The 13,806-nt window shown below is 42.8% G+C and overlaps 1 protein-coding gene across 1 annotated transcript in view; it reads left to right on the forward strand.

Moving 5' to 3' along the window:
• The first annotated feature begins 5,714 nt into the window (after positions 1–5,714).
• kcnip4a (potassium voltage-gated channel interacting protein 4a) overlaps positions 5,715–13,806 on the forward strand; it is a 130,311-nt gene continuing 122,219 nt past the window's right edge. Inside the window, exon 1 of the mRNA XM_069170229.1 lies at positions 5,715–5,969. Coding sequence (XP_069026330.1) covers positions 5,909–5,969 — 61 coding nt within the window. The 5' untranslated portion in view covers positions 5,715–5,908. The remainder of the gene's footprint in view (positions 5,970–13,806) is intronic.

The raw sequence follows: 13,806 nt of genomic DNA on the forward strand, positions 1-13,806 counted from the left end.
CCCCCCCCACAACAGATACAACCCCCCCCCCCCCCCCCAAAAAAAAAAAAAAAAAAAAAGTTGGGATGCTGTGTAAAATGTAAATTAAAAAAAACAGAACGCAATGATTTGCAGATATGTTGTCTTTGGTCTATTTTCAATTAAATATGGTTTTACATGATTTGCAAATCGCTGCATTCTGTTTTCAAAGGGGACAGTTCCTAAACTGACCCCCCCTCCCCCCCAGCTTGGAAACCATTGGACAACATTTACTGCTGTAAAGTAGTCGGAACCAGCCATTCTCGCTCAATGCCTTAAATAAGGCCACTACTCCCGATTCGAAGTGATGAAATATTCTTATCTTCACAGCACGTCATTAGCTAACAATCGTAAAAAAAAATCCTGGAAGGTCAGATTGAAAATTATTCCAGCAATTTCCTACGCGCGAGAACTGATCGCCGTCCAGGGATCATCTCGATCACCGGGGAAGCGGAGAGACGTTGCAGCTCCAATAGCTCCCAATTTTTTTCCATTAATGGCGTATTAATAAAACACATCTTTCACTCGGGCAGAGATAGATGGCCGAGCCATCTTGGATGTGACAAATTATTAAAAAATAAAAAAAAGACTTGTGAATTATGCAGAGAGTAGTTAGGCCTTGATTAGTGGCAGCCTCGCTGATTCCCGCGAGGCTCCGAAGAGTGATCCTCAAATAATCGCCAAGGTTCTTGAGCGCTGCCATCTGTTAGAAAGTTCATCCGAGGTTGTCGGCGAGGCCGGAATGACAATGGGAGGATGTTTGTGCTGCGTGGGGGGGGGAGAAAAAAAAAAAAAAGCTCATCAAGGCAAAGAAACCGATAGAATCTCTGCTTTAAGATCGCGGGGACACCTTGAGCAGAAATCGATAATAAATTAAGATAAAACAAATGAAGTCATTTAGGTCTTTGTCTCTTTCACAAAATAAAAAAAAAAAAGGTCTTCGGGTTACAGAGCGCACGTCTCGGAGAATTAAATTCATACTCCCAGAGCATCCGTCGGTGACAAACGGTGCATTTTTTTTTTCTTCAGACAAACGTCACGATCCCTCCGTGACGTCTCCTTCGCTTGCCCGCCCGGTTTCCACTTAGGTGTGCTCCGCGGAGCGTTTCGGAGCCCGGTTCCTTCCCAGGAAGGCCCGGAGACGACCGGCGTCAAGACGAGTGACGCGCTGTTTACATCTCCCAGCTGCTGCTGCTCGTGGCGCCCGGAGGAAGCATCCGGCTCTGTCGTGGAAACTCGCCACTGGAGTGATCCAGGGGAGGCCATATATTTCTTACCTGCGGCGAGCCAATCACCCAAGGCCCCCCACCCCACCCCACCCTCCGGGCCCGACATGTGGATCAAAGACTTAATTAGCACCCGGGGAATGTGACGATCACTGTCAGAGCTGTCTGCACAGGTAATTGATCATTTGGATAGTTTGGTAAGTTTGCCTAGTCACGTCAGCGTGCGCATTATGTTTGAGCGAAGGTCAGGGCTTTTGCAAACATTTGAACACTTGTAACCGAACGTTACACAAATATTGCTGACAGTTCGAAGACTGGTGCGTGCTTGCGGAAGCTGTGAAAATGACCGCTGTCCTTCGCATTAAACCGATATTATGACAACGATTATGAATTGCTTTTCTTTTTTTCTTTTTTTTTTTTTTCCTTTTACGTTTGCACATCATTTTCTCCAAAACGGCAAACTCACCTCTTCTCTGAAGCAACAGCTTGTGACTAAACATTAAAAAAAAAGGCTTTTTTTTTTTATGTTTAGGGAAATCAGAAAGATGCTTAATTGTGTATCCGATTTAAATGAACTAATATTGATGGGGAATGCAGATCATATAAGATGGTTCTTACCGGAGGAGCTAACCTTTTTGTCTTGTGTTTCACTTTGTATTTTCAGGAGGGTAACGCTTACACTGTAATTTAAAGTGAACTTTGACCTTAGCTTTACATTTTAATGGTCAAATCCAATGGCCACTTCAAAGTCAAAGGCATCTTATCTTGTCTTTTTTTTTTTTGCCCATCCAGGCAAAAACTTCTGGGGCTTGATCTTAAATCCCTCTCTCACTTAAGGCACTGAACTTCCATCTCCTTTTTATGCTTCAGCTAGTTGGTCAAACTCTTTCCCTTAAGTTCAAGCTCACATTTGACTTATAAAAGAGAAAAACTGAAAGATATAGAGAATACTACTTCTTTGCATTCCATTTTTCAGTAATGACACATTAATGGGTTCTGAAAGCGCCGTTGTGACATCCAGTCGTGGGCCTGCATACGATGAACACTTTACCTTTCTGTCTCAACTCAAACTGATTCAAGTGTAAGGGCTTTCTGGCAGAAGACGGTTATAAGTTGCCACCTTAAATAATGTAAACAATGAAATTGGAAATCGCCCCGAACGGCAAAATCAGCCGCAATTCTCACCTCGCGATGGCCTGGAGGGGCCACAAAAATCAGCCTTTTCACACTGCTGCGAAGTGTTACGTAAAGATATCATTTTCATTTCTTTTTTTTTTTTAACCGTATGCTTTGATAAATCGATGTGGGGAAATTCCCACATGAGCAAAATCTCCTCATTAAATACAGCGCCGAGACCTTGTGCAAACCCAAATATATCATGATTAACTTTGGGCACCATCGGAGATGAAGACAGAAATAGATGCTCGTTTGGTGATCTCGTGGGGGGTGGGGGTGGGGGGGCAAGAGGAGGGGGAAGGCTCTCTAACTGGTTTTGATCATCAGATCAGGATTATGCTTCAACGTGGGCATGCGTGTGGATTCTTAAGCCATTTTAAATAATTCCCCTCTTTGTACTCAGCGAGCTTGGATTTACCACTACTGATATATTCACTGTCTGCAAGAGTCAAATCTTAAGTTTTCAGTCGACCTAAAACGACAAGTCACTTTTTCTCCCCCAATTCTTCTCAAAATGATGGTCGAACACTGTCCAATGCCATTTTCCATTTTTTCCCCAAAGTCACACTAAAACACACACACACACACACACACACACACACACACACTGGCCTTTAATGATGATATCAAGCCATCCGCAGAGCTCCCGTCCCCATGTGTCGGCAGACCCGCGCTCTCATTAATACCCTCGTATCGCCATCCGTCCACCTGTGCCAATCTGTCTGCACTGATTTGGCTTCGTCTTTCTGTCCAGGTGCTTTGTTATTTATAGCTCCCTCAAAAAAAAAAAAAAAAAAAAAAAAGGTAGCATTGTTCACGGTGACAGACAGGAGCTGTCTCTCTCACACGTACACCTCAGAAATTGAAGTGTTGTCTACTGGAATCCATTTGTCTTGTTGGCACACCGTAAGGCTGTGAATGAGGCTATGAGCATACGGATGGAAATGTCCAAACAAAGAAAGTCTGAGCGATTTTACCTGTCTTACTGTCTGTTAAGTTTATTTTCTGTTTACCATTCTCCTCATGTAACTCTGTGAAACAAAAGCCTTCATATTTAAAAGACAGATTCCCCATATGTTGAACTTTTTTTTCTTCTTCTCAGTAGCATGGTAAACTGATTCAACTGGAGGAAACGGCCTTTTAATTAAAGCCTGTTTTCTCAAAAGAAGTTTTTTTTCTCATGCTCACTATTTCAGCAGCACAAAACTTTGCAGTTTCATTTCTGTCTACACTTTGAAGGTTTATCCAGAGAGGTTTGATCACGCGTCGTCCACAGCCCGATTTAAAGGCTGACTTTCCACGAATCGAGGAAAAACGTACACGCGCAAATACGCTAAATATAGTAAAACACACACCTAAATGTTTGGATGTTTCTTTGTCTGAAAGAAGACGTTAGGAAAGCAAATTAGTCCAAAAATTAAAAAAAAAAAATGGACCGGTACATAAAAAACAATATGTCTGCCCGCGGTGTTATGGAGCGCCAGAGGAGAAACCTCAACCCAATCTGCCCAGCAGCACTCAGGCACACAGCGACGATAAAGAGACAAAGTAAAGGACTGGTCCAAGCTTTATGCATTATTTTTGATGGTCCACCGTCCCGCCAGGGTTCGTGTGGAACCACAAGACGCCATGTTTTAATCGTCTGCAGACGATTCATGCATATTCTAGAAATAAATGTCTAAAAATATTCATTATACAACACTTCAAGGTGGCTACAGTCTCTTACATCCAAGTTGCTTAAGAAAGAAGCTCCTGTGTTTTTTAGATGTGTCAAGAAGTTTCCCATAATACTCGCTGAGCAAGTTGGCCTCCTGTTTTATGTTTTTGTCTGAAGCTGTTTAGCGTATTTAGCTGAAAGTGAGTTTGGGCTTTTACAATGTGACAGGAAACTTTATTCTTTGCGGTATTCTTGGGAGACGGTCAAACAATCATTTGCAATCTCGCCTTCTTTTTGCTGCCGTGAAACAGATGTGCGCTGTAGTTAAAAAAAAAACAACAACAAAAAAAAAACCTTCTCATCTTTAAAATAGCTGACAGCTGACTTGCTAAGAAGCAGCCTGATTTATCCTTTCATCCAGGGCTTTACTCTCTCAGCTGCTGTGGGCTCGTTGCATTGTGCAGCTACGGTATGTGTGGAAAAAAAACAAAAAAAACTCCACTTGATTTCTCACTGGACTGCTTACAGAAAATACACTTCTGATATATTGCTTATGCTGCAGTTTATTTGTGCGAGTGATCGAGAAAAAGGGAGAGAGAATACTGCGCATTGAATGTTCACGATTTCCATCAAGTGCCTTGTGTGTTATACTTATCTGTGGACCCCCCCCACACATTTTATCAGACGGCGTCCCAAAGTGTTTTTTTTTTTTTGGCTCGGTGCAGAATTATGTAACTGTTTGTGGCGAGTTGGGAAAGTGGAGAGATATATGATGAAAACGTTGTTAAAGACCCCCTCGGCAGACCCCGAACCACAGCTTTAAAAGTTGAATATAGCCGATGGCATGCCAAACAAAACCACACTGTAACGGAGACAACCATAAAGTCAATATATGAAGGTGCACTACGGTGTGTGTGTGTGTGTGTGTGTGTGTGTGTGTGTGTGTGTGTGTGTGTGTGTGAAAACTGTCTGGTGTAATCGGTGTGCGGACAGCAGAGCTTTATGGTCATAGCGATTGAGATATGGATTTCTGAAAGTTTGAAGAAATTCAGCGGCGTGGATTTGTTCCTGCTAAGCCACGAGAGGTCGGGGATCGATGTCGGGCGATAAGGCCTGGCTCTTTGACAGCTTTCAGAGTGTGTTGGGTTGGCCCGAGGTCGGTGGAGCTACTCGATCTGAGTTCGTGAGAAGTGGTATGTTTGTCATGTTGAAACAGAAAAAGGACCTTATGTGGCAGCTTTAACGTCCCCGGTGATTTAAATGCGCCTTTTTATGTACGAGGCAGTGATGAGACACGACCGACCGACCGACCGACAGACAGACAACCCAATCATGAACCGATTTGAACTGAATTGATTGACATTGAATGTTTGTGAATGAACAAACATAATAAATCTGATCATTATTTATTTATTTACGGAACTTCCATATTTAATATTTGCAATAAACAAATGGCACGAAGGGATTTTCACATCGGACAAACTTGGAAAAAGGGACCAGCCAGAGGCGTATTTGAGACCGACACACCCACCCTCCGCCATCACCACCCACCCCACCCCACCCCACCCACGTAACGCGCGCTCCCGACAAAGTACCGGGTGCACGAGTAGCTTTCCAGCGCTGCCTGTCACTCTCACTCACTCTCTCACTCTCTCTCACACACACACACACACAACACGCTGCGAAACTTGCGAGTTGCAGGAGCAGCAAGTCGTACCACAAGTCATCGCAGACGAGCTCCTGTGACCGAGGCTGGTTTTGACGGGGAAAAAAAAAAAAATTAATAAATAAATTAAAAAAAAAAATTAAAAGTCCGTTTTCTTCATCAACGATGGACGCGAAGCGAGTGGAAACCGTCTCCGGCCGGGTGGACGCTGCTGTTTCTTCAACTGGTAGGACGGCGGTGGCGCGTTTTGGGCTCGTTCACCGGTAACGCGGTGTGATCTGTTGGGTCCTGTTCCAGACGGGGTGCACGCGAAACTCCTCGCAATAATAGTCCCAATTTAATATTGCCTCGCGCAGCGGTCAAACGATCCGTGACCCATTTCGGCACAACGTGAGTTTTTGGGTGATCGCGGGACTGTTTCCCAATTCGGCTCGTAATTCATGTCAAAACAAACTCCTTTTCGATGAGAGGACAACTTTTAACGCTCACGTCTCCTCGAAAGCAAATTAAATCCGGTTGAAAAAGTTGACAATTATATGGAAGCAAAGTGATTTGACAGTTGGCGTGTAGTCTGTTTATTGTTAATAGGCCCTTTTATTTTTTAAAGGCAATATTAAATTGACATTTTAATGAGTTAAAACTGAGTTAGTAAGTTGTTGTTTTTTTTCCACGCTAAAGTTTAGTTTGCATGCTTGTAGGTAAATATGTTGCTTTATTGCCGCTAACTGTAGCTCACGTTTGGACTTTTGCCTTTTCTTGAAAGAAAAAAAACATGGTTTTGTTGATGGCCATTGTGTCGGGCTTTTGTCATTTTGTCAGAATTCAACTGAGCAGCAATATAATTTTTGTTGTTGTTGTTGTTTTGTTTTGTTCCTGCTAAATAGTTTTACCTGCAGAGTTTTACGGTTTTCTTCGGATAGTTAAGGTGTAGAAATTCCTGTTGTCACGTGTCACAGCAGGAAAATCTCTGGTGGAAATAATGACATTAATGATGATTCAGTTCCATTAAGCAGCCCAGTAAACCATGGCAGTGAACCAGCTTGCGTGATGGCAGGGTTTCCCCTTAATTGGCACGCAGCCATCATTAACCCACCTGTGGTTTTCCTGTCAAGTCAACATGTCCACCATGACAACAACAACAAAAAAACAACCTCTAAAGATATTTATTTTCATGTTTATCTGCCACTGTAGCCCCACACTGCGTATGCAAAACTTTTGAACCTCCTTGTGATAATAGAATTTGAATATATGGACACACGGGCATCCTTTTAAAATATAGACCATAATGAACTCGGTTGCACGAATCCTCTCCTGGGTTCAGTACTTGGCCGTCTTCCAGAATAACGATCACTCGGTTATAGTCCTTAGGTTTCCTCTGACTGCTGCTCGGAGACCCAGAAGAGCCGTTAACTGCTCGTCACGGGTCAATGTTTGTTTGCACACCTAATTGACTTATAATTATCCTTTGTTCAAGATATGAGTCACACCTCTAAGAATTAAAACAGATTTGAGAGGTCTTAATGCTCCTTCAGGAAAGTGTTTTGTATTGGTTCAGGAATGTTTCCCCACTCCTGGTCTTTGCTACGAAGGGCACGAAGAACAGGAGAAAAATAACGTATGCAAGTGCAGCAATAAGTTCCACCGAGTGGTAAAACTAATATCAACTAATAAGATCTTGCAGACTTTGACAAAGGCTGCCGAAGGGGCTGAATATTCCAGAATGCGACTGTCACAGTCTGCGTTTCATTTCTTGATTATAGGATATTGCAGTATTAAAATCTAAACTCTCCGACGTTATGTTATTGAGGATTTGCAGTTATCTTATTTTTAAAAAAAACATTGATGTCTTGACTTGGGTTTGTAGCTGAAAAGTTTGACAGTGCACTGGTTTGCCTCGAGCAGTAAGTGACGCACAGCCTCCCTTAGTAGTCACGATTCATATATTCATTAGGACTACAGAGTCAGTCTGGGTGAGGTGAAACATGCTGGAATTTGTTACCAATTTGCACTGCTCAATGTAGAGAGAAACAACAGTCTGTCACTTGGTGCTTATCCCCCCCCACACACACTCCCCACACCCCCCCACCACTTTTTTGCCCAGTGGGTGACCACATCATACCCCCCCCCCCCCACCACCACACACACACACACACCCCTCCCCCTGGGAAATATTAAAATTTAACAATCGCCCATAAAAATGCTACATCCATTCAGCCATGAGTTGATCCTCCCAAGAGCTGCTTCCTCGGTGTAGTGATTCTTTGCATCAGTGCCTGGGAGCTCTCTCAGATCACCATTACAACTGCTGTCGGAGTCTGCCAACGGCTCCCCTCGACATTTCTCTCCTTTAGTACAGAATCCCCGAGTTTCAAAAAGGCGGTGTATGAAACGCAGCCCCGTAAGGGTTATTGTTACGATTGAGTTGCTTTCAGCACCACGGCTAGCTCCTTCTCCTGCACTGGAATACTTGAGACAAAAGTTGGGTCCGTTATGGGCTTTTTGTCTCGTCTTCGGCATCAATATGAATTGTCATTGTAATTATTCCTGATATTAAACTCTGAACAAATGTCCAACAATATTAAGTAATAAAACATAAACAGTAAAAATGTTACCATGAGGCGTTTACCTCATTTGCGTTTGAATCAATGCTTCGTTTACTCTGATTTGCATTTAATTACTTTGGCTTATGTTTAGCCTGCAACATGAATTATATTTTCCAACAGAACTAGTTTATGAACTAAAAAAAACAGACAACCTATGATGTCTGCAATCTTAGTACCCCAGACCTTTCTGATGTAAACAAAATGTATAACATTAGTACCGAGTCATGATTTTAGTGTGAATCCGAGTTGTGTGCTGTGGGTTAGGCTTTGATGCAACCAAGTGCAATAACCCATTTGCAGCATTTATTATTGTTGTCACATCGTCAAGATCTCAATATGCAGAATTTATTTGAGGCTGCAGTTTTAAAGTTAAGCCACCATGAAATGTGAAAAAGAAAAAGAAAAAAAAAATCATCAGATACATAGGAACCATTCACTGGCCAGGTTAGGCTTAGTCTGAAAATTGATCTTCAATTATAGTTAATCCTAATTTATAGACTGTATAGGAACCTTTGCGGAGGCCTGGAAGGAACCATAGCGTCTGCTGTCTGTTGTCAGCTGTGAGCTCCTATGGAGTTGAGAAGTGACCACATGTGGTGTGTGGGTTTGTGTGTTTTCTGAACATCTGTCAGTCAGGGGTCCTGAGATCACAGTGAAGCAAAGGTACAGACTGGAGAAACTGCTCCAAATCTGTCAGACGGCACAGCGTTGTGATTGATCTTTTCAGAGCAACGTTTTGACAGGATGCAGTTAAAGGATCGTATGCGAAAGTCCTCCAGTGGAGACGGGCTGTTTGATTTGTTAATAGACCCGATTACATTATGCCTGATTATTTCAAAGTAAGATGTGGCGATTATGTTAATAAACCTATTTGAACAGCTTGGACCGTGTGATGTTTTATGTGGCAGTTTTTGCGTTCTTAATTATGGAAATCGCAGAAGTAACTGCGTGACTTTCCTCACGTTGACTTTGCGCCTCTTGTTTTGTATTCACTCCGCAAATAGATTCACAATTGGACGGTTTGACTTATTAAACAGTCAGATCTGGCACATCAGATAATCTTAATGGCATACAAACTGCTGTGGAGTTAAGTGTGCTCTCCATCTTTAAGAAAGAAGTGTTTGTCTTTCGGAAATGATTTTTTTTTTTCTTACATTTTTGGGACCACCTGTGTGTTTGCTCGCTACCTGTCAATAAAGAGACGGTCCACGGTCACGTCCAAGATTAATTGCACCATGAAAGTTCCTTCTTCATCTCCCGGGCGCCCTCCAGCAGATTTTGTTTGCTTTGCATCCCGGCTTTGTTTTTCCTTCGCGGGCACCGGGTGGGGGAGCATCTGCTTGCATGGACCATCTGCCTTGGGACACAGGCCAGAGAAGAATGAGCGAAGGAAAAGTCAAAAAGAAAAGAGGGCGGGGTGCGGACGCAGGGAGCGGAAAGAGAGAGGTGGAGTAAGACGATGATGCATGAGCAGAGGGGGTGGCTGACCGGGATGAAGAGGGGAAAGTGGTGGAAGGGTGGACACGGCTCTGTTGCGGCGACTTTAAGCGCAGGGACGGTGGAACATAAGGTGCTTGTTTATGATCGCTGGAGGCTAAAAGAAGTGGACTGTCTTTCATGTTTACGTTCCCACCCGCAGGCTTGTTTATGCCACAGATTCACTCCATTTGACTTCTTTGGACGGAGTGCCAAACAGCCGGTGCCAACTGGGTGGCAACGCTTGGCTTTGTTTGTGCCAAGGTCACGCTGCGGATGAACCGCATTCCCCAGAAAAAGAGAAACCTTTATCACTGGTCATTTCTTGCCTTGTCAGAAATTGACTCCTGCTTTTTTTTTTTTTTTTTAAATGCACTTTGTACAACACAAGCACCCCTCCCCTGAAGAACAGTTTTCTTTTTGTTTTGTTTCGCATAAGTGGAGTGATTTTACTTGAAAAAATATTTCAAGGCTGAAGTTCCTTTATAACTTTTGAATATTTATCTTTAACATTTTATTTGTTTTACCTGAACATCATAATTCATTTTCTGACAGTAAAGGAGGTTCGGTCAATTAAAGGATTGGTAGCCTGCTAATATATCAGTATTGTTGTTTTGTTTTTTTAAAACTTAGAAGCATGTCTAACATAATGATTTAACCCATTACTTATTGTCAGTTGTCTCCCTACAAGTTTAAGCATCTGCAGATTGGTGTTAACAGTTAACTGTTGACATGTCAAAGCTTTGAATGGATGGATTTAGTTTTGAAAAATGTTGCTTTCTCTTTGATTTGATTTAGCAATATTCGCTGAGCATGACATGGATCCTACTATTTACTGTTTCCCACTGTGTTGTATTCAGTTGGCAACTTGGCATTCAGATCCAGCAGTTTGGTTTGGCTCTTGTTTTACTTATCAACCTTTCCTGCTTTGTTCCTTTTGAAGTCAGATATCCTGGGGCTTTCCGTCTCACCTGTGTGAATTACTCATCCCTACACATCCCCGAATCGTCCGACAAATAAGCAACAGTGCATCACAATGTGCTTCCGAGTTCATTTTCAGCTTGTGATCTTTGTCACATTTCACTCCCTCAACATTGCCCCCCACTGTGAGAATCTAAACAAAAGAGAAGACATTAAAAACGACGTGAAATAATTCAGCCCCATGTCTCGTAGGATGAGTTTTTTCAAGGACGCCTTGATGAATCGGTGTCGGGGCTGAACATCATACAGGCCATATGTGGAGGCAGGCCTGGCACCAGTGGCCAACTGGAGGGTCCGTCTGTCTTTCTTCTCATCCCAGTGATGGGGGAGGGGGGAGGGGGTTTCCATGTCCTTGCAGGGTACTGCCAGGACTTAATATAGACTCCACAACAACACTGCACTAAACATATCTGTCATTCCAATGGGAGATTATGACATGCAAAGCATACAGACATGTGTCCGCCCGGGTCCATCTTTATAATTAGGGTAGACCTGAAAATAGACTGGAAGAATAGTGGCTGTCAATGGGCTCATCTGCATTGGTTTAAGGAATCATCATTTCAATGTTTTGTCAACTCACGTTCAACCTTGAACACCACGGAAAGAATCCGTGTGCTTCGTGGTAGCTGTGGCGTCGATGCAGTGAGCAAGGCTGACACCAAGTGGTCGGACAGAGAAAATGCACTATTTACACACTTTTCATCATCGAATGGTTGAGCTCCACTCCTGAATACAGGGGACATACTTCCTTTCACTGTTTGTTTTATTCTATTTATTTTAGCTTGCATATAAGAGAGTGCCTCAATAGATGGTTTGACCTTTTATAGTTTAATGAAATATGTTTTGAGATCAAGTCAGATATTGCCATGAATTAATTGCGCCACAGTCCAATGAGAGTAGAATTAACCGATGTTATTGACTTGCATATCATATCTGGAAAAACACACCGGCCGGGTTTAGGTTGATGTATTTGTGTGTGTAAATCTGCATTTAATGCTGCAACTACTGAGTATTATCGTTATTGATGAATGGGACCGTTTATTTTCCTGATTTATCACTTTCCACAGGAGCTGCTGAGCCAAGCCTTTTCTGTCTTCCACAAGTCATTTGGGTGCCTGTGTTTGTGCATATAATGAGAATATTCAAATTTTTTTTTTTTTTTTTTTTTTTTCACCTTCCAGCTCCCTCCCAGTTTTTAAACTTCCCCACCTGGGAAGCTCTTTCCCCTCGACCACTTTACATAACATGACAGAAAATAGTGAAAAATACCAATATCAATTTCCTACAGCCCAGATTTAACTACCTTTGTGTGGTTTGACTCCTGTCTGCCTGTAGATATCTACTTTATTATCATCGGAAACTTCGGAAAAACCCTGAAAATATTAACAGTTTAAAATGTGGAAACAATTCATTTTTGCGTTTTTGGTGGGAAAAAAGTAACTTACAATGTTTGCTTGTTGTCTGGTGATCAGTTAATCTCTCTAGTCCAGCACTTGCTGCTTTGTCACGTATGTTTTCAAAAATATTTGTAGATAGATATTTATACGTATTGTAGTTCAGATAAATTCAATACACTCGGATCAACAGTTTATAGGTGAATAGGGAATCAAAGGGAACAGTTGGATTTTTGGAACTGACTTGATGTGCTTAAAATTCAATAAAACAAACAAAGTGATGATGTATGATCCCCGTTAGTTGGAGAGAGCGTGCATGGATGCCTGGTTGTCAGTTTTGTTTTGTTTTTCTGACCGACTGCCATAAATACAAGCGTTGATGGCAGGTAACTACTCCGATAAGCCTCCTGTTAGTTATGCAGTGGCAAACAAATTGCCCTTTGTTAGATGAGCTGAAAATCAAGAGCATCCCCAGAGAAATTGAAAGTGACCTTACAACGTGAACCTGCGGATAGGCTCTATTCTTTTGTGTGCTTGACTGCCACGGTGACACGCATCCTTACACAGAACGTGCCCCAAATCCCTCTCGGTGCTTGTATAGTCACCGGCACTGTGTCTCTGTACACGCTGACCGATAACGACCCTCTGTTATCTTCAGATAGCAGGCGCTGCGGATGAATAATTTATGGGGGGCATTCTAACACTTTGACTGAGGAAACTGCACGCGCCCGCAGAGGGCAGGGAAGTGGTAAAAAGGTCTGCGTGTGTCTCTGGAGGTGTGTGTATGTGCGGGGAGTGTTGTGTCAGTGTTGTGCTTTGAAGGGCTGCATGTTCGAAGATGCGGGCTAGTCTATACATACCAGCTTTCCCTCGGCAGCGTGGGCCTGCGTGTTGACTTTCTCCTTCTTTACTCACGTCAGATTTTTTTTTTTCCTTCTTATTTAAAACCGACTGCTACATGGGCCATAATGCCACAGTCCATTTAACAGGTGGAAGTGTGAGCACGTGTGAGAGAGACCGGGCAAATGTGAACTGATTGACTGTGTGCACCATTCATTTTCATTATGCCGAGTTGCCTTCCCCCCAAGAGCTTCGTCAATTACCCCTGTAAAAGTGCTGAACCCTTATTTATGCAATAATGGCACTGGTGTATAATTGAGGCACGATAATGAACAAATGCTGTGATTGACAGATAATTGTATCAGCAGGACTGTTAAGTGGGGAGCACTTTTTTCTTTCATTATGTTGTGACCTTTCAATTAGCCTTTTGCAACCAATGCTGTTGAAAGGTGTAATTTGAATCAACCACTTGAAGGCAGGGGCTACAGGACACCCTAACCCGAGAAGGAAAAACACTTTGTCTGAGTGGGAGGTTATACACGGACACTTTCATTTCAGTAAATCGGACACTGATCTTTGCTTCCTTGTGGTCAGTATGTTCTCCCTCTCATCACGTTACTCGGCCTCGGTTCGAGAAGTGATTGCGTCGATTTCAGGTCATCTTCAGTAAATAAGTGAACAGCTACCGTTTCCGCCGAGGTACCATCACGGAGCTCTCGTGTTTCAGAACGAGGAAGAAAGTAGATCCGTGGCATGCCGATACATGCTG

Source organism: Embiotoca jacksoni, unplaced genomic scaffold (genome assembly GCF_022577435.1).
Source record: "Embiotoca jacksoni isolate LCO1_2020_lvr unplaced genomic scaffold, fEmbJac1.0.p SCAF_49, whole genome shotgun sequence".
NCBI classification, from domain to species: domain Eukaryota; kingdom Metazoa; phylum Chordata; class Actinopteri; family Embiotocidae; genus Embiotoca; species Embiotoca jacksoni.